Raw genomic sequence first — 25,978 nt, 5'->3', positions numbered from 1 at the left:
GCTCACTGCAAGCTCCGCCTCCCGGGTTCACGCCATTCTCCTGCCTCAGCCTCCCGAGGAGCTGGGACTACAGGCACCGCCACCTGGCCCGGCTAGCATTTTTTGTATTTTTTAGTAGTGACTGGGTTTCACCGTGTTAGCCAGGGTGGTCTCGAACTCCTGACCTCGTGATCCGCCCGTCTCGGCCTCCCAAAGTGCTGGGATTACAGGCTTGAGCCACCGCGCCCGGCCGTAAACTCTTTTTCTAATGTTAATTTCAACTATACTAATATCTAGAGGAAAGTGACAAACAGATCTAAGATATAGAAGTGGGATTCAAAGCTCTGATAAGTTTCCCAAAACAAAAAGTCACAAACTGTTGTTCGATATTTAACTGAAATTCAACGACATGAATTTCATTCATATAAATAAAATGAAGGTAGAAACAAGCTAATGTGTTAGGTTATGCTTAATACTTTTTCTCAGAGACTCAGGCTAACATAACTTTATAATCATATGACCAATGAACCCTTTCAGATTGAAAATGTTTTAATTATTTTTAGCATCTTGTTGCATGAAAGAGAAACAGATTAAGTTGATTTGTTACCATAATGCTATCTAAATGTTCTTAAGTATTTTTCAAGTGTGTCCTCGGCCGCAGCACCTCTGAAGTCACCGACTGGTTTGCATTTCATCCCAGGTGTTACTACAGTATTTTACAGATCAGATTTTGCTCAGTATTCATTAAAGACTGCCCAGTATTCTTAACACACACTCTCTTTTAAAGCTAGGTACAGATTTCATAGTTCTATCTCTTCATTCTCTTCTCCTAAAGGTGACAATTTAAGAACTGGATGGACTTAAATTCTAATAAGGGAGGTTTGGGTAGGGAAAAGAAAATTAAATATTAATTCATAATAAAATCATTTAGATCAATTCAGAAAACAATTTAGCATCGTTTATCTTAGAAGAAAAAACAATCTTAAGAGGAAGAACACTAACCACATAAGTGTGATAAAAGAGGATATAATGTAGCCAAAGTAATACTGTCATTCAGTTTTTTGACTAAAGAGAAATTAAAGACAAACTTTCATATTTAAAGGAAAATATCAGCAATTAACTTTGAATTCAGGACTTGGCATAGGAAAAATAAGGATGATGGACTTGGGTTGGTTTTGGTAGACTTTAATTCCATTCCACATTTTCTAAGAAAGTGAAATTAGGTCATGCCAGCTATTCTCACTTTCCTTTCTAGCTGGCTTTTCTCTTTTCGTCATGTGCTATTTCTCTTTAGTCTTTTTGTTTCTCTCTCCTATGACTTTCCTTTATCTTACTTTAGTCATCTCTTTCCCCCAGGGATCTGAAAGTACATTCAACATAGGTTCCTACTTTCCTGTCGTCTGGAGAGAGGACTCAGAGCCTTCAGGGAGAGCTTCACTATCTGCTGTCACTGCTCAGGGAACCTGTCAAGGAATCTGACTGAGTTATCTCAGGAAGATATTTTTTTTCTGAGACAGAATCTCACTCCATCACTCAAGTTGGAGTGCAGTGGTGTGATCTCAGCTCACTGCAGCCTCCGCCTCCTATGTTTACGCCATTCTCATGCCTCAGCCTCTGAAGCAGCTGGAATTACACGTGTGCATGACCATGCCTGGCTATTTTTTTTATTTTTTATTTTTTGTAGAGACGGGGTTTCTCTGTGTTGGCCAGGCTGGTCTTGAACTACTGGCCTCAAGTGATCCACCCACCTCGGCCTCCCACGTGCTGGGATTACCGGTGTGAGCCACCAGACCCAGCCAGGAAGAGATTATTATTCTAGGTATCTTGCTATTCCCTCTACCTCAGAATCTACTTCCATCTATTCTTCCATTGAAAGTAGTGGTATGGCTGGGCATGGTGGCTCACGCCTGTAATTCCAGCACTTTGGGAGGCAGAGGTGGGCAGATCACTTGAAGTTGGGAGTTCAAGACCAGCCTGGCCAACACGGCAAAACCCATCTCTACTAAAAATACAGAAATAAGCCAGAGGTTGCAGTGAGCCGAGAACACCTCATAGCACTCCAGCCTGGGTGACTAAGTGAGACTCCATCTCAAAAAAAAAAAAAAAAAAAAAAAAAAAAAAAAATAAAAGAAAAGAAAAAGAGACAGAATATGTTCCTTGGTAACATAATAGAAAATTTAAAGCTAAGAAAATGAATAGCAGCCAGGCGTGGTGGCTCATGCCTGTAATCCCAGCACTTTGGGAGGCCAAGGCAGGTGGATTCCCTGAGGTCAGGAGTTCAAGACCAGCCTGGCCAACAAGGTGAAACCTCATCTCTACTAAAAATATGAAAATTAACTGGGCAGTGACATGCACCTGTAGTCCCAGCTACTCGAGAGGCTGAGGCTGTAGAATTGCTTCAACCCAGGAGGTAGACGTTGCAGTGATGCAGTGGGCTGAGACTGTGCAACTGAACTTCAGCCTGGGTGACAGAGCAAGACTCCATCTCAGAAAAAAAAAAAAAAAAAAGAATAGCAGAATGAGTACTGAGCTCTAATGCCAAATGTAGTCAATAGTGTCATGATCTAGCTAGTCTGCATCAGTACTCTCTAACTGAAACAGGAATGTGAGCCATGTGTATAATTTAAAGTTTTTCGTAACCATATTTAAAAGAGCAAAAGCAAAAGATACTTAGTATCATATTGGATAGCACTGGTCTAAAAATCAGAAAGCAGTTTACAACAAACCTTACTGAAACGGGCTTTTCAATTGCTCTTGATTAAGAGCATTTATTTTAATGCTGTTTCTTAGTCGAGTCATTGCTCTTTCCTACTGAGCATGAAAAATTCTAAAATACACTATGATTGTAAAATCAATACATCTAAGAGAAAACTTATATCTCATCTCCCCAACCACCCACACCCCACCCCAAATAAATAGCTCATCCTGACTTCCTTGTCTCAGATGATGATTTCCTTTTCGTCTGGCTCAAACCCAAGTCAACTTTAACATTTTCTTCTCTTCTACCAAAGCAGATGATTGATCCTTTTACAGTTTCTCTTGTACCTGCTGTGAGATAAACTTAATCCAGGTCCTAATTGGGCAGAATTATTTGTATTTCATGTATCTGAAAACTTCTTTGGTCTCTGTGCCTCATTCTGTTCACTCCATTCAACAACTGCCAAGTGCTTACTATGTGCCAGGCACAGTTTAAGTGCTGGGGATACCCCAGTGAACACCACAAAGGTCTAGGTCTTATGGAACTTACATGTGAATAGGTGAGATAATCAATATATACTGTGTACAAGTAAATGATCTGAAGGAATACAAAGCAGAATAGGGGGCTAATGAAAGATGATGGTGCTATTTTAGAAAAGTAAGTCAAGAAAGCTCTTTTGTGGAGTTAAGATTTGGGTAGATAACTGAATAAAGTGAAGGAAAAAGCTGTGCGTATCTCTAGAAAGTGGGTTCCATGTGGAGGGACTGGTAGGTGCAAAGTCCCCAAGATGGGTTCAGCTTGTTGTGTGTGTTCCAAGAACTGCAAGGGTCCAGTATGGCTGTAAAAAAACAAAGGGAGAGAGTGATAGGAGATGATGTTGGCAATGCAGCCAAAGACCAGATCACGAGCGTACTAGAGGATATGGCACGAGAAAGGACTGTATTCTAATTGTGGTAGGAAGTCACTGGACATCTTGACACAGGATAGTAACATAATCCAACTTAATATTTTAAGAGCATCACTTTGGCTGGTTAGAAAATAATCTGTAGGTGGGCAAGAGTAGAAACAAGGTAACAGCTGCAGTGCAGGAAAGAACTACAAGTGTTCTGGAATCAGATGGTGGTAGCGGTAGTAGGGAGAAATAGGCAGGTCCTGGATTTATTTTGAAGGTAGAGCAGTGGGGAGTGCTGATGAACTGGTTGTCTGGTGTACAACACAGGAGTCCAAGACGGCTGAGCAGTGAACAGTGAACGGATGCTAGTTCTAGGAAGAGCAGTTTGGCTGAGGTTGAGGGATGCTGGCGGTACATGGTGTCCATTCAAGAGTTCAGTTCCAAACACTTTAATTTAGATATTTAAATTGAAATATCTCTATTTCATTCTTATTTCAATATAAAAGTCATATTAAGCTTCCTAAAATAAAATTTTCAGCATGTTATTCTCTTTTCCACAAACCTTTGACAGAATCTCATAGTTTACCAAATAATCTTTTAAACTCCTAAGCTTGGAAGTCAAGGTTTTCCACAATAACCTCTATCCAAACTGCCCCCAACTCTGTTTTTCTTATTACTGTATTCCTCGTAGTGCCTGGGAAATATGCACATGTTTAATAAAATGTTTATTAAGTGAAAAAAAACCTTTGTACTTTTGTCACTCCTCTGTGTTCATCCTTTGCCCTATTCATGAGTCCCACTAAAGCTGGCCTCCTCAGTGAAACCTTCCCCAAGCACACTGGCTATATTACACTGTTTTTTGACTGTATACTCCTGACCAGCGGTATTTTGGTAAATGTTTAACAGCTCTCTGAAAAGCAATGACCTGATTTGTAGTATTTCCTACAAATGTTATAAATGCTGTGATGTAAATGCAACTACCACGGGTGACTGCAAGTCATCAACATGATGTCCCCGAATGTAGTCTTGGGAAGAGGTGCACAATTAGCTATGATGAGCTGGTAGGAGCCAGTTCCAATACATCATTACTCAGTATAAACTGCTTGGATCATTTTTAAAGTCACCTACTGCACAGTGGCTTTTATTTTAAGTACCTATATATAAATCTTCCCATTAGATTGTAAATTTGTGAAGTGTAAACATTGTGTCAGATACATGGCTATAATCAGCTAAATGACTTTGTCTCAAAGTTCACATCTACAAAATGGAGAGTCAGTCTCAAATTGTAAAATTCCACAGTTCTGTGTTGAATGGTCTGTGTATCTCGCTTCATTTCTCAGTCCAATGCTTTAAGCCTGAATAAGTAAATCATTATATTGGACCCAAAATAAAATCTGCCTTAAAAAAGATGAAAGAAAGGAACATGTGATGGCATTTTAAGATCACAAATAGAAAATATGATCACAGAAAACTCTATATAATCACTTTTCCTTGGATAGAGTTGAAGCATAAGAATGTAGTTCTTTTGCTTTAAAGAATTCAAATGTATACACTGATCAACCCAAGAAGCATAATTAGCCTTGGACTAAAGTGTAATCATTGGACAGAAAGAGAGAACACAATGAAATATTAAAAGGAAACTAAAAGATACAAAATTGACTGAATCGTAGCACAGAATGAGAATAATAGCTTTTGGAAAATTCCATGAAGTGAAAAACATCTGATTCAAGTAAAATGAAAATTTTATGCTTTTAATGCTCATTTTTAGATAGGCAGGCCATGATGGCTGGCTTAAATCTAATTTAACTCTCAAGAGATTCATAGGAAAGACATTTCATTTCTTTCCTCTAAATAGGATGAAATTCAGGTGTGTTAAGGCATAAAAATCTCATGTTTTCACTCAGAAATAGTTAAAATATGTGAAAACACACATCCTCTGATACTTTTTCATAGTACATGCCTCTGCCTAAGCCCTAGCCACACCAATTCTATTCCTCAGTCTTACTCCTTTAATATCACGAATGCCAAGCCAGGTCTGTTTCCCTTAACGTGCTGAAGGCTGCTGGCCTTGCAAAGGCTAAAGGAAATGAGTGAGACCAGTAGGAGTGAATGCAGGGAAGGGGTCCTAGGGGTAGGGCTTGGGGTGGAGGTTATGGGGAACAGGGCTTAGCAGCAGGCAAAGGCAAGCAGAAGGTGGTAGAGCAGGCTTTAGAGCACAGGCTCTAGAAATCCATCCAAAGGAGTCCAGAGAACAAGATCCGAAGAGCCAAGAAGGAAGGTTTCGTCCATAATGACATTCCATTTAAAAAGAACCACTGGTCCTACTATAATTTTTTGTCATCTAATATGCCTAGAAAGAATGAAACCTTGAAAGCATCATATCCATTTTTATTTTAATGGGGCATCTTTTTGTGCACCTGCTTTCTTAATTTTCTTCAGGCACAGACAATCCTGGAGTGCAACAGCTACTTGCCAGTTTCTCTATGGCAATGCGTGTGCCTAAACAATTTAGAAGTCGGGAGAAAGGAAGATATTATAATATTGGAAGTGGTCTGATGGCATGGAGCATCAGAGAATAGTTTTACCTTTGGAACCCATTAATTCCTGGTTATCTTGATATTTATGGTTAATCTGCTTTGAAAATTGATTTAGAAATTCTGTAAAGCTGGCAAAAACTGGAGCTAATATGTAAAATTATTTTATGATATACAGAGCCACAAGATGCACAGCATTAGGCCCTCTCAGGAAAGAACACTGCAGAATAGACACCCAAAGGAAAAAGAGAAGAAAACAAAATTCAGAGATGTATGGATGACATCCGACAAATTAATACAAGAGATTAAAGGAGTAACAAATAAAACTATTTAATAGAAAATAGGCAGGAGAAGTGGTAGGCCACTTTACAGTGCAAACCCAGCCAAAAACTGTCTATGTTTAATACTTTCTGGTTGAAAAAATACATATTTATTAAATAATCAAACTAATTTAATCTTTCTAGGTGCAGAATCTTACTACTCGTCTAATAAATCAGTACCACTCCACCCGGCAAAATCTGTCCTTCTGGGTCCCCAAAAGGAATGTAAAGTAAGTCTATCATAAGCAATGCTGATGCGGTGTCCAAATTCTAGTAAAAGCTGTTTCCATGTTCTTACTTTTGTCTGAGTTTCAAAGTGACTGACAAAAGCTCACATATACACAAATGTAAACATACACATGTATTCCCTCTTTTCAGAGTAACATTATAAATTATTATGAGATACCAGACACAAATTGGCAGGCCCCTAGTATTCTTGAAAGACACTGCATGTATGTAGCAATGTAACAAATGACCTTACAAAAAGTCTATCCTGTTTATTTTGAAATTCATCATGCTCACAAAAAGAAAGATAACGGTAGGTTTCTGGCACTACATTATTGAGCTGCTTCCTGTCTAAGTTCTGCACTTGCTTGTCAACTGGTGATTCATGCAGTTAATCCTATTTAATGACTCACTCTGTGGAAGAATGCTAAGAATTAATAAATTTACAAGTTGTGTAAATGAGTGAAAATGTGCAAATTCTTTTAATTACAGTTACAAATGTTATGGAAATAAGCAAGCATAACATAAGAACACAGATTTAGGAATATTACTACCTTTTGTTTATGTTATACTCTAAGGGGCTTAAAGTATTTTGAAGGATAGCAGGCAACGCTCCATTGGTGAGAAAAGTAAGCTGTTCATTTTTGGTAAGTGATTTTAGGTAATCACGATACATACAATAAATTCTACCCTCTGTTGCCCACACAGTATCTAATAACATGAAAAAAGATGGTATACTTTCAAAAAATAGGTAACTTTCCCATTTAAAATCTTAAATATATTCAGGCCAAATATTAAACTAAAAAATCATAATACATTCTTCTCAGTATTCATACTGCATATACAACAATGATTTAGCACAATGTATAAGTTTATAAACACATCTTCCTGGTTTTATGTATTTGTAAAATTTTAAGTTTGCCCCATGAAAATGACAAAATACAGTGAATTAACAGAGTTTTACAATGTTTCCCTAGCTAGAGAATGTCAAGGGAAATGAACTTTTACCATGTACAGATTATTAATTACCTGGTTTAAGAGATCTTCTACTTTCTTCTGCCATGAATCTCTTGCTGCGTTTTTCTCTCGCTCTTTCAACTGCAAAAGTTGAGACATTGCTGACTTCTTATCCTCTTCATGTTGAAGCCTTAACTCTTCACGAAGTTTAGAACACTCTTGCCTAAAATAAAACAAACCCATTTACTTTGTAAAGAGAATTATTCCTCTCACTGACTGTAATAGAGTCCACCGGTTTTTTAAGTGCTTAATTAATCCTCTTCAAAAGTCTATGATGCTGAGTAAAAGCAGATTATTTACTTAAGGGCTGTAAAGTAAACTGGTAACTTACCCCAATATCACTGATTTATCAATTTATTAACAGCAGAATAGGTACCAGAACAAATAAGTCTTCTGATTTCAGGTTAGTTTTCTGCCTATTTTATATTCAAGGAAATAAAAAAGTAAATCTGAATTCGAACGGGAAAAAAATCCAATTTCTCTGTCTCTAATCACAGGAAATTTCAATTTAAAATACTGCAACTATGTCTTTAACAATAGGATAATATGAGTTATACAAGAGAAAAACTTTCTTGTATGTCTTTATTGCGAAGATTACAGAACAGAAAATGTACCTAAGATTTTCAGTCCACTTGATTTCTAAGTCATGGGCCATTTTGTCCACTTTGAGCTTCTCGTCTTCTTTCATGGCAGCAATTGTTTCTTCATGCTGTTGCCTTTCTTGTTCTAGCTCACCCTGAAGAATAAAAACTTTTCAATGAAGACTAAACTTCAAAAACAAACACTGCTGGTTATTTTAAATAAGTGCTTGTATTAAAACTTTTAATTTTAAATACCTACAGCCCAATAATTGATAATGCTATCTATGAAAATGACTCAAGATTTTCTGAAAATAAAATATGTAAAACAAATTTTATATTTTAAATGTTCTTGCCTAAACTATATTTTATTAAGGCTTATATCACAAATTATTTAAATAGTTTAAAGTCAGCACTAATCATCTTAATTACACTTTACATATATTAAGTATCTAATGGTAGATTGATCATCCAATTACCTTCACCTGTACACCCATTACATAGATAGATATGTTATTCAAATTCACTCATACTCATATTCAAAAGTATGTTACTTGCTCAGAACTTAAGTATATAGCTGTACCTAACTGACACGATAAAAATAAGTATGCAGAATTTAGGCTACTGTTTTTATTATGTAACTTCAAACTAATTGTCCATGTGTTTGGTGTTACGGTAATATGCGGCAATATATACAAAATTCCTGTAGATTAGCATGAATCAAGTGGCTCTGTGGAGCCTGGGGATAGAGGTGACCTGTTTGGACAACAGTGGCAGCCATCAGCCCCTGCCAGCAGAGCAGCTGCTCTCGGGGCACAAGGCAGAAGAGGAGCAGATGATGGTCTATCTTCCTGTTATCACAATGACCCTTTCGAGATCACCCATTTGCTGATGACATGTGGTGTGGCAGTTTTTGAAGGGTATACCCAGATTAATGATAAAAAAGCACGCCAGTGTTGAAATTGCCATTCTACATTGTCAGCCTGGCTACTAAGCAGTGAGTATTGAAAACTGAAGGCAGCCATCTCAGCCAACTGTTCTTTTTACTAAGTGTTCTGCCTCTAGTAACTTCTATATTTTTCACCAAAGGCAACATTAAATGGAGTAGATTGCTTAAAAAGTATTTCTTTTCCTCAATGCAAAGTACACCATTAGATATTATTGGGGCAGAGGAAAAGAGGTACAAAAAAAAAAAAAAAAAAACACTTGGTCTTAAGGAGCTTACACAGAGTTGTGGTAAACCAGGATGCAGCATCTATATTTTCTCAGTTAAAATTCTGCCCAGCAGAACAGAAAATGAACAACTGATAGAGTTTTGCTTAAAATGTTTATTATTTTCTACTACTGGACAGAAGTACAATGTAAATATGAAAAAAGACCTGAAAGAAATGAAACTGAATCACTAAGCCCAAAACTCAGTGCCAGGACAGCAGGGGGAAAGGCAACCAGGATAAAATACCTTAAAGTCAGGAACTGGGTGACACCAAGGCAAGAGAGAACATACATTAGACCATATAAACACAACCTATATTCAACTAACATTCATTAGAAATATTTTGACTGTTTACTTTTAAATGTATTTGTATTACCTTAAAATACCATTTTCCTTTTATTTTTTGACAATGGAAAAAACACATCTTAATATAGTTTGGTCACCCAGTTCAGTTTCACACCATAGAATGCTACCATCAAGATTATAGTCAATATATGTGGCATCAGAGAAATTAAATATATCAAGTTGTATATTATACTAGCTTTAAATTCCAATTATTTCTTGTTATATATTAAAACTGTCATATCACACAGCCACTGGAGAAAGGTAAACATAAGGAAATGAAGATTTGAGGAAAATGAAGTAATTTATTGTCACATAATTCAAAATGGAAGATAATAAATATTCAATGCACACAGAATATAATTATAGATAAAATACAAATGTAATTATTTTCACTAAAGTGCCCTTGTTTATATGCTTTTGAAATGTCACCAATTCTAAACTAAAGAAAATTTGAAATAATATTAGTAAAAGGCAATATTTACTGAGTGTTTACTATTTTGCTAAGCACTGTGCTGTAAATGGTTTCTCTCATTCAATTATTACAATAGTGCTGTGAAGAGTATTACTACCCCCACCCCTCCTTCATTGTGCAGATGTGGAAGGTGAGGCTTTGCCCAAAGTTACACACTATGTGGTGGATTCAGAATTTACACACAACCAACCTGACTTCAAAGCCTACAGTCTAAACCATCTCTCTGAAGAAAAAGATTAAAAACTCCCTGGGTACGACACACCCAGTTTTATGGATTATTTTTCTCTACTATCTAAGAAAATCTAAATCTTTGCTGTGCTTCATGAGAGTGGAAGAAAAAAGGCAGAGTCTTCCTGAAATCTGCAGACACAGAGAAGCACTTACTTGCTGTATATGAGAGTTCTAACTCTTACCAGTAAAAGAACTGCACATTCCAATTGTTATGGGTTGAACTGTGTCCCCTAAAAGATATATTGAAGTCCTACCCTCCCAGTACCTCAGAATGTGACTTTATTTGGAAACAGGGTCAGTACAGATGTGTTAAATTTAGATGATGTCAAACTGGAGTAGAGTGAACCCTTGTTCCAATATGACTGGTATCCTTTTAAGATGTGAAGATAGGCAGAGACGGAAATTATGCTGCCGAATGCCAAGGAACGCCTGGTGCTACCAGAAGCTGGAAAATACAAGGATGGATCTTCCCTTAGAGTTTAGGAAGGAACATAGCCGTGCCAACACCTTGATTTTGGACTTCTAGCCTCCAGAGCTGTGAGAGAATAAATTTCTGTTGTTTTAAATTCCCCAGTTTGTAGTATTTTGTTATGGAAGTTCTAAGAACTAATACACTAATTATATACAATCCGCTGTTTAAATAGCTGTAGGTCAAATGGCTAAATTATATTTCTATTTTGCTGCTGTTTAGATTATAGTAGAATTATGAAATTACCTCCACATTTAATAGAGCATCCTTGGTCTCCTTTAGGCTGTCTTTAGTCAAATCAAGCTCATTCTGAAGCCTTTCCTGGGAGTCCCGAAGACTAGCAATAAGTCCTTCTGCAGAGCCAAGACCCTGTTCACTTTTCCTTACCAGATCTTGGAGGCGGCCAATCTGTAAGTAAATAGGGTACTTTTAATATACTTCATTGTAATAGAATAGCAAAATAGTCTTACAATTTCTTCCTATTTTGGCTGTAATTTTACTGAATGGACAATTTCCTGATTAATTTGGAAAAAGTACTCGAATAACCATGACAGTTTTCTTCTGTTGTGTTTTGAAAAGACTTTCATATTTAAGATTTTCTTTTTTCAAGACAACCATGTAGAGAAATAGACATACCTTTGTCTAACAAAGAGAATTCCTAGTTCTACCATATAATAAAATACCTATAAGAAGCTGAAGCAAGATAAAGATTATATAAAAGAGTAAAACAAAATTTTAGAGAAAATATCTTAAAATCATTCTTTAAAAGTTAATCGCATATTTCATTTGAGTCTCTATCTCCTATTTGCAAAGGAGATAAATTTAGGTCAATATTGATAAGCTGGTAAATGTATTATCAACTAGAGTAAGTTGTGATTCCTCTGTTTCCATACAAAATTTGTCACATGAAATCTTTAAGAGTTGAATTCATACACTCTTGAAATTAGGAGCTAACAGACAATTGTTGATTAAGCATATCCCTACTGTAAAGTTACGAATACTAAAATACATACATGAAATATTTCAAATTATTTGGACAATGCTATAAAGTAAAACCCCTTTCTTACAAAATGGCAAGCCTATGAAATTTCTACAAAATTAAAATTGATAATTTAAAATAATACTTATTTCTCCTTGGAAATACAGACATTACAAAAAAACAAATTCTCCTTCAATCCTTCTCTGACCCACTATTCCCTCCCCGGGTGCACAACCTTCTGGTCCCCTCTCCATGCAGGTATATGCTCTGCAATACTGGTGGTGGTAGTATTTTATCTTGTTGGTGTCTCTAAAGGAATGCTAATCTCATAAGATAATTAGGGGAGCTACATATCTTTTCCGTAATCTGAAGTATTTTCACAGCAAAAGAATCACCTGTTTCTTGAAAGTTTGGTAAAATTCTTCCATAAACTAAATTATAAAGAATGCTAGGGCTGGGCGCAGTGGCTCATGCCTGTAATCCCAGCACTTTGCGAGGCCGAGGCAGGTGGATCATCTGGGGTCAGGAGTTCAAGACCAGCCTGGCCAACACGGCGAAACCCCATCTCTACTAAAAATACAAAAAGTAGCCAGGCGTGGTGGCGCGCCACTGTAATCCCAGCTACCTGAGAGGCTGAGGCAGGAGAATTGCTTGAACCTGGGAGGCGGAGGTTGCAGTGAGCGAAACTGCACCACTGCACTCCAGTCTGGCAACAGAGGGAGACTCCGCCTCAAGAAAACACCAAACAAACAAAAAGAATAGTATTCTAGTAACAATGTAAAGAATTCAAAGAGAAGCCCTATTAAAGCCATTACAAATCTAATTAGAGATAGAATATTTAAATAAGCAAAAACTTCAAACTTCTGCAAAGTTAAACGTAACAAAATATAAAAAGCAAAGTAAGTGTTGAACATAACTATCAGTTTGTTTTCTTAAATACAATAAAAATGGATACATGGAGAAAACACCTATTGTCTCCCAATAACAAAATCTCCTTATGGCATTTGGGGCATCTACTCACATTCTTTATCGGTTCATGTGGTCTTAGTAAGCATTCAACTTAAACTCCAGAATGAAGCGCTTCATTGAAGCATAAACCAATAAGGTCATCTCATTTTGTTGGTATGGGGATTGGTTCGGGGCAGGCACATGGTTTAAGCTTATCTAGTCACAGTGATCTCAGGACTTTAAAAGGAGCTCCTAGAAAAGGTTTTTTGCCAGCTGCAGACACACCTCAGGGAATATATGATTGAAGCATGAAGTCAACCCAAAGAACAAACCCAATTTAAGAGAAAAAGAAAAGCTGAGTTCTATTGTCACAATTTCAGTTCTGAATCTAGTCTTGCCTGATGCTAACACTATTCTTGGACTTTACAGTCATATGAGTCAATTATATTTTCTTTCTCTTTAGGCTAGTTTGAGCTAGGATTTCTGTCATTTGCAATAGAAATCAATACACAGATTCTCCTTATTAATGTACAAACTGAGGGAATACAGTAAGTAGAAACCTCCTCCCTGATATATCCATCTCTCTGTATTTGTTCTTCTCTAATCCACTGTCCTTGCAACACCAGAGTGAGGTTTTTATAAATTACAAATACGGACATGAGCATAAGCCCCATCCACTGTGCAAGCATCCACATATTTGCACTTAGCATCTTTCAACTGTTTTCCACTGCCCTTAGGATAACTTTTGAAATCTTTCATGGGGCTTACAAGACCTCCACGCATAGGCCCTGCTGAAATCTCCAGCCTCAGCATGGCATCCCTTCTTCTTGGTCTTTATATACTCATTGAGAGAAAGAGTAGTGCTAGGGTTAAGAATTGAGCTCTGAAAGCATACTACCTGAAATGGAATTCTGACTTTACCTACTTATTATGTGCTGACGTGGGCAAGTTATTTAACTTTTCTGTGCCTTAGTAACTGGTATCTACTGCACAGGGTTGCTGTGAGGATTAAAGGAGAGAACAGTATAAAGAAGAGGCTATATAAAACAAAGTCTGGGACTCAGTAAGCACTATATAAATATTAATTATTATAGTTGCTATCACACTCCATTTTTTCTGGTGATATGGTTTGGCCATGTCCCCACCCAAATCTCATCTTGAATTGTAACTCCCACAATTCCCATATGTTAAGGGAGGAAACCAGTGGGAGGTGACCGAGTTATGGGTTGTGTCTTTCCTGCACTGTTCTTGTGATAGTGAATGAGTCTCATGAGATCTGATGGTTTTTTAAAAATGGGAGTTTCCCTGCACACGCTCTCTTTTTGCCTGCTGCCATCCATGTAAGATGTCACTTGCTCCTCCTTGTCTTCTGCCATGACTGAGGACTCCCTAGCCACATGAAACTGAGTCCAATTAAACCTCTTTCTTTTGTAAATTGCCCAGTCTCAGGTATGTCTTTATTAGCAGCGTCAAACAGACTAATACAACTGGTATTCTTACAATTCCTAGAGATTTCTCATGCCTCAGGGCCTTTGCATAAGCTTTCCTAAATTTATTATTTTGACAAGCCCTTGTTAATTACTTACCACCCTTTGTAATATGCATCAAACTTGTATTTACTTGTTTTTGTGTCTGTCTCTCCATAGTAGTGGGCACCACGTCTGACTGACTTATCACTGAAACCACAGTGTGTAACAGTGCTTTGGTACCTAATAGCCACTCAATATTTATTAAATAAATGAATGAATTAGTCAATTACAGAAAAAATTCATATATACTTACTAGCAATTAAGAATAAAATCTCTAACATCTTGGAATGAAGGTATTTAACTCCTAGAAGGACCCTAAATGCCTTCATTTTGTTGACCTTGTATTGTACCAAGGCAGTTGCTAGGCCATGTGTGCCTCTAAGCAGGAAAAAGGCAATAACCCTCAGCGTGGAAGCAGTCCCAGAACATGGAAAGAGAAGCAAACAAAACTTGTGTGAACTAGGAAAAGACTCCCTTTATTCTAGGCAGACAGACTTCCGAGAAAATTTAAGTTTTTCTATACTTCTTCTACTAAAAAAAGTGCTGAAATTTTGTCAACAATCCGTAATTATCTGCGTAGGTTAAATACACAAAAATGAAATTGTTGAGTTAAAGCCTTTCTTTAAGGCTTTCATATGTGCCAATAAATCCCTTCCCAGGAAAATTATACAATTTTGTATCCCCATCAGCAGTTTCTGAGTGCTTATTTCTTTACCCTTATTAACACTGCATGGTCTCAATTTTTTTTTATCATTGTTAATTTTATGGTAATGGAATGGCATCTCATTGATTTCATTTCCAGTTCTTAAATTATACGAAGCAATTTTTTTTTTCACGTTCATCTTTGGCTTGTAAAAAGATAATCTGGGTGTCTGTATTTTTCTTACTGTTTTGTAAATACTCTTAAAGTGTTAAAGACATGAATTCTTTGTTGGTCAATCTGTCAGTCTCTTACTTCATCTCTCCCAGTTTTTCCTCTTTCTAAATTTTGCTTATGGTGTGTTTTGATATAAAGAAGTTTTAGCTTTAACTGTACAAATATTCTATGTTTCAATTCATAACTTTGTTATCATAATCAAAAAGCCTTCTTTGTCCTCAGGTTTGTTATTTTTGTTTTCATATTTTATTTATATTTATATCCATGATTTTCATATTATATTCCAATCCTTAACCCACCTGGAACTTTGCTGATATGAGGTTGGAGAAGAGCTGTAAGTTCCCTCTTTTCTCCTCTTTCATTTATATCTAGTCTTAAAAGAGCAATGTCACAGACTGTAATTCAGACTAAACCTATTGATTCTAGCTACCATCCTCAGTTTCTGTTGAAATTGTAGAAAAAGAGGCGGTATAGAGAATAATAAGCTATTTTTTGGCAAAAGGGCAGAGAATTCTCTTTTGTACTTTTCCTATGTGGTGATATTTTGTTTTGCTTCTCCCCACAACAGCACCTTAATGCTTTTGACAGTAAATTTTACCTGGTGGAACATAACTAGAGTGTCATGAAAAATTCAACATCAATTAAAGTTTTTAAATTATTTTTATTCTAGATATTTTACCTTCACTGAGACTCACCTACCTATACAATGTCACCAGAATAAGTTATTATTATTAATATCTATAACATAGGCAACAGGTCTAAAGAATTCTTGCCTCTTGATTGGCTGTATTCAGCTTGTCTTCCAGTACTTCCTTTAGGTTTTCTAGCTCTTGTTGAAGCTGATTTTTATTCTCTTCTAGGTTTAGTTTCTCTTTGTTATGTTGTTCTTCCAATTCCTTAGAAAAAGAAATTTTTAAAAAATTACAAAATTGCAAGTATTATATACTTTGAAGACTCCAAGAACAAGACTATTCTGTTTTGTATTTTGAAACTTTGCTCTTCAAATTGGCCTTACCCTTAATTAACAATATCTGAGTTAACAGTGACACCCATAGTGGCTTAGATTCTATCATTCTGACTCATTTACAATGTAGTTATAATTTTTTAAATGGTGAGAGCATGTGACTGGACTAGATCAAGCTGAAGTCAAAAAACAGAAAATGTGAGATACAAAATTCTAACTACGTCTTGAATTCAAAAAAAATTTTCCCTCAAATTCTTTTATGTTCACATAAAAAATGAAATCCAGTAACACTTCTACAAATCAGTGGTCTAGCGCTGGAACATAGTAGAGAATGAGCAAGTACAAAATGAAGGCAAATGAAAGAGAAAAACTGGTAAAACTGATAATTACTGAAGACCACTTACTATTTGCCAGGCACGCTACTTAACACTTGGGTAACAAAGGCAATAAGATATGGAGCCTGCCCTTAATAAGCTCATGGTATCAAGCAATTAAATAACATTAACTAAATTAGACATGCATAGGGAGTACGGGAGTATATCGAAGGGGGACTAATAATGTCTAGGTTGGCAGGGAAACCTTTAGAGAGAAAGCAATGTTTAAGCACAGTTTGAAGAAGAAAAGGTGATGGAGCAGGAGGGGAACATCGCATTCTGGCCATGGGAAAAAGCGTGTGCTAACCACCATGAAGGCACAAAAGAGCAGAGTATGCTACATGCAGTTCAATATTTCTACAGTGTAAAATGAGAAGAAGAATAAATAAGGTTCGGTGTCAGAGACCCCAAAACAAACCCAAGTTTGATGATTTACATTCACGGGTACAGTCACACTCATGGCTGTGATTACAGCACAGGACTCAAAGCACACACCACAAAGGAAGAAGGCACATGGGGTGAAGTCTGCCAGAAACCAGAAACAGGTACAAAGTTTCCAAGAGCCCTCTCACACAGGACACGCTTCATACCTCCAGACATCTGTGACAACTTGTGTGAAATGTTGTCCTTATACAAGACAGGCTGAATACCTCCAGCAACCTGTGACAATTTGTATGAATGTTGTCTACTAGGAAAGCTCATGAGAGACTTAGTACCCAGGTATTTTATCGGCGACCGATCATACAGGTACCATCTTCCTGTCACATGTCAAAATTCCAGATTCCCAGAAGGAAAGCAGGTGTTCAGCATAAACCACATTGTTTGCGTGGTTAGGCCACAGCTTAGGCCAGTGAGTCATTCTTATTAGGGAATGGAGGGATCCCTCCAGAAATCCAAGTTCCCAGATGCCAGCCAAGGGCCAGCTTGCCTTTTTAAGGATGGTAGCCTCAAGTCTCCTATGTTAACAGTTTTCTGCATGGGTTCTCTGTACATTCACTCTCAGTTGTGGTGGGTCAACTACAGTTATGGGCAATACAACTCTTTTTGATAACTGAATAATAAGAAAAGAGAAGTCATCTTCACCTAAATGTTCCTTAAGAGAGAATCTGATACTTGAGGAAGACTATTCTGGAAGGAGGCTGGTTTCAGCTTAGGTTCAGACATGAGGTAGACAGGCAAGAGAGGAAGAAAGAGCAAGTGATACACAAGTTACTCTGATAAAAAAAAAAAGAAGGGTAGAAATAAGGCTGCAATAGGGTGGTGAATATGTTCACATATCAGAAATTTCATGTCATCTGTCTTATGGCAACCATATTTTAAAGAAAGACTTTAAGAAATTTAAGTAGCTTAAGGCAGGTGCTAGAAAATTAAAATTTAATCAGATGAAGGGATAATGAGGAGTAATGAGGTAAAAATGACATTGGTGAAAGATGCCTTGATTCTAGCACTTATAACTTAATAGAGAGGAATAAAGGCTAAAGGCAGGACATATGCAATTTATTCCAATAAGAAAGAAGGTGGTTAAGGTGAAAATGAATGTAGAAATGAAAAATAATACCAAAAGATAGCTAGGAAAGAGAGTACAGAAGAAGCAGTTACCATAGAACACTTTTCTGTAAAACTCTGAACATGTGATATTGGCAACCAGAATTGCTAAGCATGCACATGCCTCATATAACTAATGCTGTGCAAACTGGTTCTGGAATAGTGACCTGGCACACAGAATACTACAGTCAGAGTCTTAAGAAATAATGTGTCATTAATTTTTGTCTCTGGCTACATAAACATATAGTAGTAAGTTTAGAAAGAAATAATATTCTAACAGGAAGTTTTATTTGAATTTTAAATTAAGTTTAGGTCTTAAATATTTTTCCCAGCTAGTCGTGTCACAAAAGGAAAGTACTCTGAGGCAGATTTCAATTCATATCCTATCTCTTCTTAATAGCATTGTGGCTCTGAGGAAATCATCAAGGTTTATGTAACCTATTTTACCATCTATATAATAAAAATAACTTTAATCTCCAAGTCATAAGTATTAAGGTATATATGAGAAAGCTCTTTGTAAACTGTAAAGTACCATTCGTGAAATATATAACAACCATCATTACTAAATGCCTACATGATGGTATTTAGATGTCTGGGGTTTGACAGATCTGGAACCTGAGTTCGAGGCCAGAGTCTCACCGGTTGCATGTGCTTGAGCACATCCCGTCTTCAGTAAAATGAGTCAGAAATCAAACCAATAATGTGTCATAAGAGTTACATTTTTTAAAAGATGCAAAACAGTACTGTATATAGTAAGAAGTACTGATAACTAACTTTTATCATCATGTGCTAGAACATGGCTTGGTACTCAACACTTTATCTGACTTAATCCTCAAAGGAACATTTTAAGATGGATCATATCTTCTGTCAGATGAGGAGCCTGAGGCATAGCTTTTGGGGCCCAAAGTAATACAGCTAATAAGCAAAGAGCTCAGTGTAAGGCCAAGGTCTATCAGATACTTTGCTTTTTCTACTCTGCAATTCTGTCTGTCATATATTACTATTAGCAAGCTGAATACTTAATTGAGGAAGAAACAAACAAAATAAAACATAAATCATTTTCTCAAGGAAGAAAACTAACAACGAGAGAATATGTACTTTCAACTAGTTGAACGTTCCTGAAGAGCACACCTATTAGATTGTCTCATGAAGAGACAGTTCAAGAGCAAAAACAGTGTTTCTACTATGGCTTATATGAAGTAGCAATGTCTCATATCAGTTCAATAAGCTATATCCCATATCAAGAACTATCAGGTATGTTACTCTTTGAACCATAACTTCAAGAATGATTACAAGACAGCAGTCATCAAAATGAAGGAAATCAGCCGAGTACGGTAGCTCATGCCTGTAATTCCAGCACTTTGTGAGGCTGAGGCAGGAGGATCACTTGAGGTCAGGAGTTCGAGACCAGCCTGGCCAACATGGTGAAACCCTGTTTGTACTAAAAATACAAAAATTAGCCAGGTGTACTGGCATGCACCTGTAGTCCCAGCTACTCAGGAGGCTGAGGCAGGGGAGTTGTTTGAACCTGGGAGGCGGAGGTTGCAATGAGCTGAGACTACGCCACTGCACTGCACTCCAGCCTGAGAGACAGAGCAAGACTCTGTCTCAAAAAAAAAAAGAAGCAAATCATTGCTCTACAATATAGGTCACACTGGACTATTACAGAAATCTCATCAATTTACAATGCAATGATAAATTAAATTTTTACTCACCATTTGCAGTTTTTTCTTATCCCTAATTGCATTACTGTGGACAGCTTCAATTGCCATATGGTGCTTCCAAGCTAATTCTTCCAAAGTCTTAGAATGGGCCTCGTTTAATTGAGTCACCTCCTCTTCCAATCTATTTTGCAGGTTTTTAAGTTCCCTTTCATAATATTCTTGTTGAGTTCTCTTTGCTTCACTTACTTTCTAAAATTAAAACAGACAAAGATCAATAACTGGCACCTGCTTTTTTCATTACTGCTATTAGGGTAATTTGAATACCCTATAAATATGGAAGATTGAATAAACTGAGTGCTATGGGATCTAGACTATGAAACATGAGAATAAATCATTAGTGTTCTCAGAAAGTGACAGGTGAGCCCACACAAAATCAAAAATTTTAAAGCAAGAGATAAAATAGACTATTATTATATTAGACTAAACGTGAGTTAATACATCTGCAAGCTTAAGAGTAAAGGGCTTCCTTTTACGTCAAAATAGTACACAAAATGGCTTACCAGTTAACCCACTCAAAGGATATCACTCAATACAATTTTGAATGCCAATCAAGTACCTTTTAGGCATTCACAGTTCTAATAATGAAAAAAAGTCAAAAGACTGTGGCAATACAGTTTTATAAGTTCTATGAAAAAGGGATGTTGACACAGGTTTGCATTTTTTTGTCCCCACCAAATCTCATGTTGACATGTGACCTCCAATGTTGGAGGTATGACTAGTGGGAGGTGTCTGGATCACGGGGGTGAATCCCATATGAATAGCTTGGTGCTGTCCTTGCAATGATAAGTGAGCTCTCACTCTATGAGTTCACGTGAGATCTAGTTGTTTAAAGGAGGCTAGCACCTCCTTCCTCTTTCTGCTCCCTCTCTTGTCCTGTGACATGCTGGCTCCCCTTCTCCTTCCACCATGATTGTAAGCTGCCTGAGGACTCAGCAGAAGCAGATGCCAGTACTACATTTCATGCACGGCCTGCAGAACTGCAAGCCAAATATCCCTCTTCTCTTTATGAATTACCCAGTCTCAGGTATTCCATTACAGCAATGCAAAACGAACTAATGCAGATGTATATCCTGTGTTACAAGAGTATATTAGAAGGGTGCCTAACTGGGATGGGGTGGGAAAGTGTGTGTGTGTGTGTGTGTGTGTCTGTGTGTGTGTGTGTGTGTGTGTGTGTGTGTCAGAGAGAGAGAGACAAAGACAGAGACAGAGAGATATCAGGGAAGGCTTTTCAGAAGAGAAAGCGTCTGAGCTGGTGATGACATTCTCTCATTTAACTCTTACAACAAGCCCAGAGGAAATTAATGATAAGAAAATGTCAAGCCTAGGTCTGGTGTCAAAAGCCTACATTCATAACCATTTCTATTGTTATGCAGCACTGGAAAGACGACAAGTAGCTAACCAGATGGGAAAGTTTAGGGAGAGAGAAAGTCAGTGCAGCTAAGCAGTCTGGATAGAACACAGGACATAAGGTGATAAAGTGGTGACAGACGGGGCTCAGAAGTAGGCAGGAATAAAATAACAAGAAGGGGTCTTTTACACTAAGAACTCTGAATTTTCTTCTGAAGGGACGGATAAATCACTGAAGTTTAAGTAAATGATATACTTTTAAAAACAATCATCTTGGAAGCAGGCTGGTGAGCCAACTGAAATCAGAGATTGCTGCTAGACAGTTGTCCAGGCAAGCAATAACACGTACCTAAAGCTCCGATCTTTAAATGGGTATGAGCAGGGGAGGATGGAATAAAAATATATTAAGGGAGTAGAACCAACAGAACTCTGTAACAGATAAAGGGATTGAGAAAACAGTAATCAAGAATGACTTTCAGGTTTTTTATTTAGCAACTAGATAGACGGTGGTGCTACTGGTTGAAATAAGGAGTAAAAGAAACTTAGTACTTTTGAAAGGAGAAAGTTCTAGGCATGGTAACTTGATGTTTGTGAAAAACATAAATGGAGATATCTAGTGGAAAGGATATAAGGACTTAAATTCAGAGAAAATGTCTGGCCTGGACCTAAAGATTTAGAAGCTATCCCTGAATAAGTGACAGTTGATGTTACTGGAATGAATGAGTACACAGAATGAGATGAAAATACTGGAAACATCAATGCTAAGGGAACAGATGGAGGAGGCAAGTTCACAAAGGAGACTGCAAGGCCAAGGAGTTAGGAGAAAAATGTGAAAGAATGTGAAATACCAAGAGATGAGAGATTGTAAATCAGTGGTTAGTAAGTACCATGGTAAGATACGATCCACCAAGTCCACCAATCAGAATGTCACTGAGGGCTGAGGCAAAAGCAAAGTCTGTGCGCTGATGGTCAGAGAGGACTACACCAGGTTAAGGAATTAATGGAAGTAAGTAAAGAGCAAAGAGAATAGATATTTTCAAAATACTTAGACGTTGAGGGAAAGAGAAAGAAAAGGATGTCCAAAAACTCCCACTTGGTATTGTGGGCATCTGAAAAACTGGAATATATATACAGCAATTACTCTATAAATGATGTCTCACTTGTTAAACTAGAAATTCAATATGTTGGTATACATTTTCAGAGCTTGAAGCTTGTCATATTTTCAGTTCTACAGAAATTTCCTATGTGTATATGCAGTAATATATTTCATTAATAGAAAACAAATACGATTAACTATAAGTATACACTCCACTGAAATAAGAGTTTATTCAATTTCTGGCTTGAAATAGGTTGAAATGTCTTAAGTTTTTATATTATATAGATTGTTATCCACATATTTTGAACATACACACAGTATAGGATAGTCTAGCTGTATACCCATTTCCTCAAAATTAGAACCAAAAATAACCACTAAAGTAGGAAATAGCAAGGAATACTTCAAATACTTCAAATCTGAAAAAGAGGAAAACTGAACTCTTTTGGGAGGGAATGGAGTGTCCATTACTTTTTACCTTCTCCAGTTCTAGAATCTGTTGCTTCTGCTCTTCATCCAGACTTTGGGTTTTGCTTTGCAAAAAAGCTCTTTCCTCTTCAAGTTGAGATAATCTCTCATTGGCTCTTGATTTTTCTGATTCTAAATCTTTAATTGTAACTTCTTGGGTCATTTGAGTTGCTTGAAGCATTCCAATATGACCTATCCCCCGTAAAAGAAAATCCCTTCAATTTAAAAATCAGTTGTACTATGAGATCAAGTTTATATTTAATAACACAACTGTACTTTAGACTTAAGTAAAATAAACGGTCTATATGTACAAATTTTCCTTTTGTTTCTTCACTATATAAAATGGAAATATTTACATGAAAATACTTATTAGCACATTAGAATAAATTAAAATGCCATTTTCACATGATTAATGTTGCTTCCTGCACCTCCCACCGTTTTCCTGCTTTTTTTTTTTTTTTTGAAGACTGCAAGCTAAACAGGTTGAAGTAGGCACAACTCCTCGGGGCTTCATAAGAAAGTCTCCTGGGAATAAAAGAAGGAGGGAGAGGATGCACTGACACTGTGGGGTCAAAATGAGTGATTTGTTCTTTTCTAATCTCTTTATTTTTAAATTCTAACATAAAGTGGAAGAAATCTGTATGTAGGAAACAAAGATGGCAGAGAGCAGTTTGGTTGAAACTGAATTTGTTTCAGGCAAGAGGCCGGATAAAGACTTAAAGCGGAGCCTGTAATCCCAGCTACTTGGGAGGCTGAGGTAGGAGGACTGTTTGAGCCCAGGAGTTCAAGGTTGCAGTGAGCTATGACTGCACCTGTAACAGTCACTGCACTATGGCCTGCAACATGGTGAGACCTCGTCTCCAAATAAAAACAACCAACAAACCAACAAGGTGGTATAAGACATAGATAAAGACAGCAAGGTTATGAAAGAATCTTTTAAAGGACAGCAAAAAGCAGGGAAGGTGGAGAAAAATGAGGTGTGAGACAGAGAGATGAAGAGTAAGTGAAGAAAAAGGTCTCATAGGAAGGACAGTTTAAGGCAGAGGTTCTCAAAGTACCCAGGACCAGCATCACCTGCATCACCTGGGAACTCTGGTTAGAAATGTGAACCACCCCAGACCTACTGAATCAGAAACTCTGAGGGTGGGGCCCAGCATCTGTAGTTTAACAAACCCTTCAGGTCATTCCAACGTGCACTAAAGGTTATTAAAAGCAATTGTTTTAGAGGAAGGAAAATCTGAGATTCATTGATAAGCCAATCAAAATGAAACGAGATCCTCAAAGAACCAGCTCAAACAGCCTTCCTGGGCACACTAAACACTTAGACAAAAGATAACTTCAGAACTGACACAAGTCACCCACCTCCTCCAGTAATGGCTGTGAAACAGCATACCAGCCACTTGAGAAACATGCAAGTATATAAAAATGAACCTTAGTAACAAGCCCTAAGAAATGAACTGCTATAATTTACATGTAGTTCAATTAATTTAAACACTTTAAAATGTATATTTTTTCAGTGAGGCCTCATTTTTAAAAAAGTTAGCCCGTGGCATACCTAGAGTCCCAGCTACTGGGGAGGCTAAGGCGAGAGGACTACTTAAGCCCAGGAGTTTGAGGCTGCAGTGAGCTATGAACATGCTACTGCACTCTAGCCTGAGCAACAGAGCAAGATCCCATCTCTAAAAACTAAACAAATGCTGGCATGGTGGCTCACACCTGAAATCTCAGCACTTTGGGAGGCCAAGGCGGGACGACTGCTAGAGCCCAGGAGTTTGAGACCACTCTAGGCAACATGGCAAGAGCCCGTCTTTACAAAAAATTAAAAAATTAGCCAGCCAAGGTGGTGCATGTCTGTGGTCCCAGCTACTCAGGAAGCTGAAGTGGGAGGATCACTTGAGCCCAGGAGGTCCAGGCTACAGTGAGTTGTTTTCATGCCACTGCACTCCAGCCTAGGTGACAGAACAAGACTTTGTCTCAAAAAAATAAATAAAATAAATATATATATATATTTTTTTGGGGGGGACGGAGTCTCGCTCTGTCGCCCAGGCTGGAGTGTGGTGGTGTGATCTCCGCTCACTGCAAGCTCTGCCGCCTCCCGGGTTCACGCTATTCTCCTGCTTCAGTCTCCCGAGTAGCTGGGACTACAGGCGCCCACCACAACGCCTGGCTAATTTTTTTGTATTTTTAGTAGAGATGCGGTTTCACCGTGTTAGCCAGGATGGTCTTGATCTCCTGACCCCGTGATCCGCTGGCCTCGGCCTCCCAAACTGCTGGGATTACAGGTGTAAGCCACTGCGCCCAGACAACAAAATGTATGTTTTTAAAAGGCAACACCTCTTGAAAAGGGTGCTTCATTTTTCTTTCTTTTCTTTTCTTTTCTTTTTTTTTTTCATATAGTCTTGCTCTGTTGCTCAGGCTGAAGTGCACTGGCACAATCTCGTCTCACTGCAACCTCTGCCACCAGGTCCAAGTTATTCTCATGCCTCAGCCTCTTAAGTAGCTGGAATTACAAGCATGCACCACCATGCCCAGCTAATTTTTGTTATTTTTAGTAGAGATGGGGTTTTGCCATGTTGGCCAGGCTGGTCTCGAACTTCTGGCCGCAAGTGATCTGCCCACCTTGGCCTCCCAAAGCACTGGGATTACAGGTATAAGCCACCATGCCCAGCCCGTTTTTCCTTCAGTGACTAATTTATTGGTATTTTACCTGCTAACTCTCAAGTTTTCTATAAAATATATTCCTAAAATAAAAAAGTTATTTTGTATCTTATAAGTAATTAGTAAGATATTGAGTCCTTTAACATATTTACAGTTTAAGTAGTTTTAAAATATTAGAAGAAAAAACAAATGCTACCTTAAATTAACATTTAAGTGTTGGGGCCGGACATGGTGGCTCATGCCTGTAATCCCAGCACTTTGGGAGGCTGAGGCCAGGGGGACTGCCTGAGCTCAGGAGTTCGACACCAGACTGGGCAACACAGCGAAACTCCATCTCTACTAAAAATACAAAAAAATTAGCCAGGCATGGCGGCGTGCGCCTGTAGTCCCAGCTAGTTAAGGCTGAGGCAGGAGACCTGCTTGAACCCAGGAGACAGAGGTTGCAGTGAGCTGAGATTGCGCCACTGCACTCCAGTCCGGGCGACAGAGCAAAACCTTT

General features: G+C 37.7%; 1 protein-coding gene across 10 annotated transcripts in view; it reads right to left on the bottom strand.

The window, feature by feature from the left end:
• FAM184A (family with sequence similarity 184 member A) overlaps window positions 1–25,978 on the bottom strand; it is a 66,133-nt gene that overhangs the window by 37,837 nt on the left and 2,318 nt on the right. For all 10 annotated transcript variants that reach the window (XR_001889937.1, XM_017895932.1, XM_017895933.1 and 7 more), the window contains exons 3-8: window positions 22,832–23,013; window positions 19,905–20,102; window positions 16,080–16,202; window positions 11,220–11,381; window positions 8,280–8,401; window positions 7,678–7,828 (exon numbers count right to left, since the gene is read on the bottom strand). Coding sequence is in view for 9 of the 10 variants with exons in the window: in XM_017895932.1 (XP_017751421.1) it covers window positions 7,678–7,828; window positions 8,280–8,401; window positions 11,220–11,381; window positions 16,080–16,202; window positions 19,905–20,102; window positions 22,832–23,013 (938 nt within the window). In the remaining variant the exon portion in view is untranslated. The remainder of the gene's footprint in view (window positions 1–7,677; window positions 7,829–8,279; window positions 8,402–11,219; window positions 11,382–16,079; window positions 16,203–19,904; window positions 20,103–22,831; window positions 23,014–25,978) is intronic.

This window comes from Rhinopithecus bieti, unplaced genomic scaffold (assembly GCF_001698545.2).
Source record: "Rhinopithecus bieti isolate Rb0 unplaced genomic scaffold, ASM169854v2 scaffold_27321, whole genome shotgun sequence".
In the NCBI taxonomy this organism is placed as follows: Eukaryota; Metazoa; Chordata; class Mammalia; order Primates; family Cercopithecidae; genus Rhinopithecus; species Rhinopithecus bieti.
Note: the sequence above shows the minus strand (reverse complement) of the source record. Positions and strands in the feature narration are given on the sequence as shown.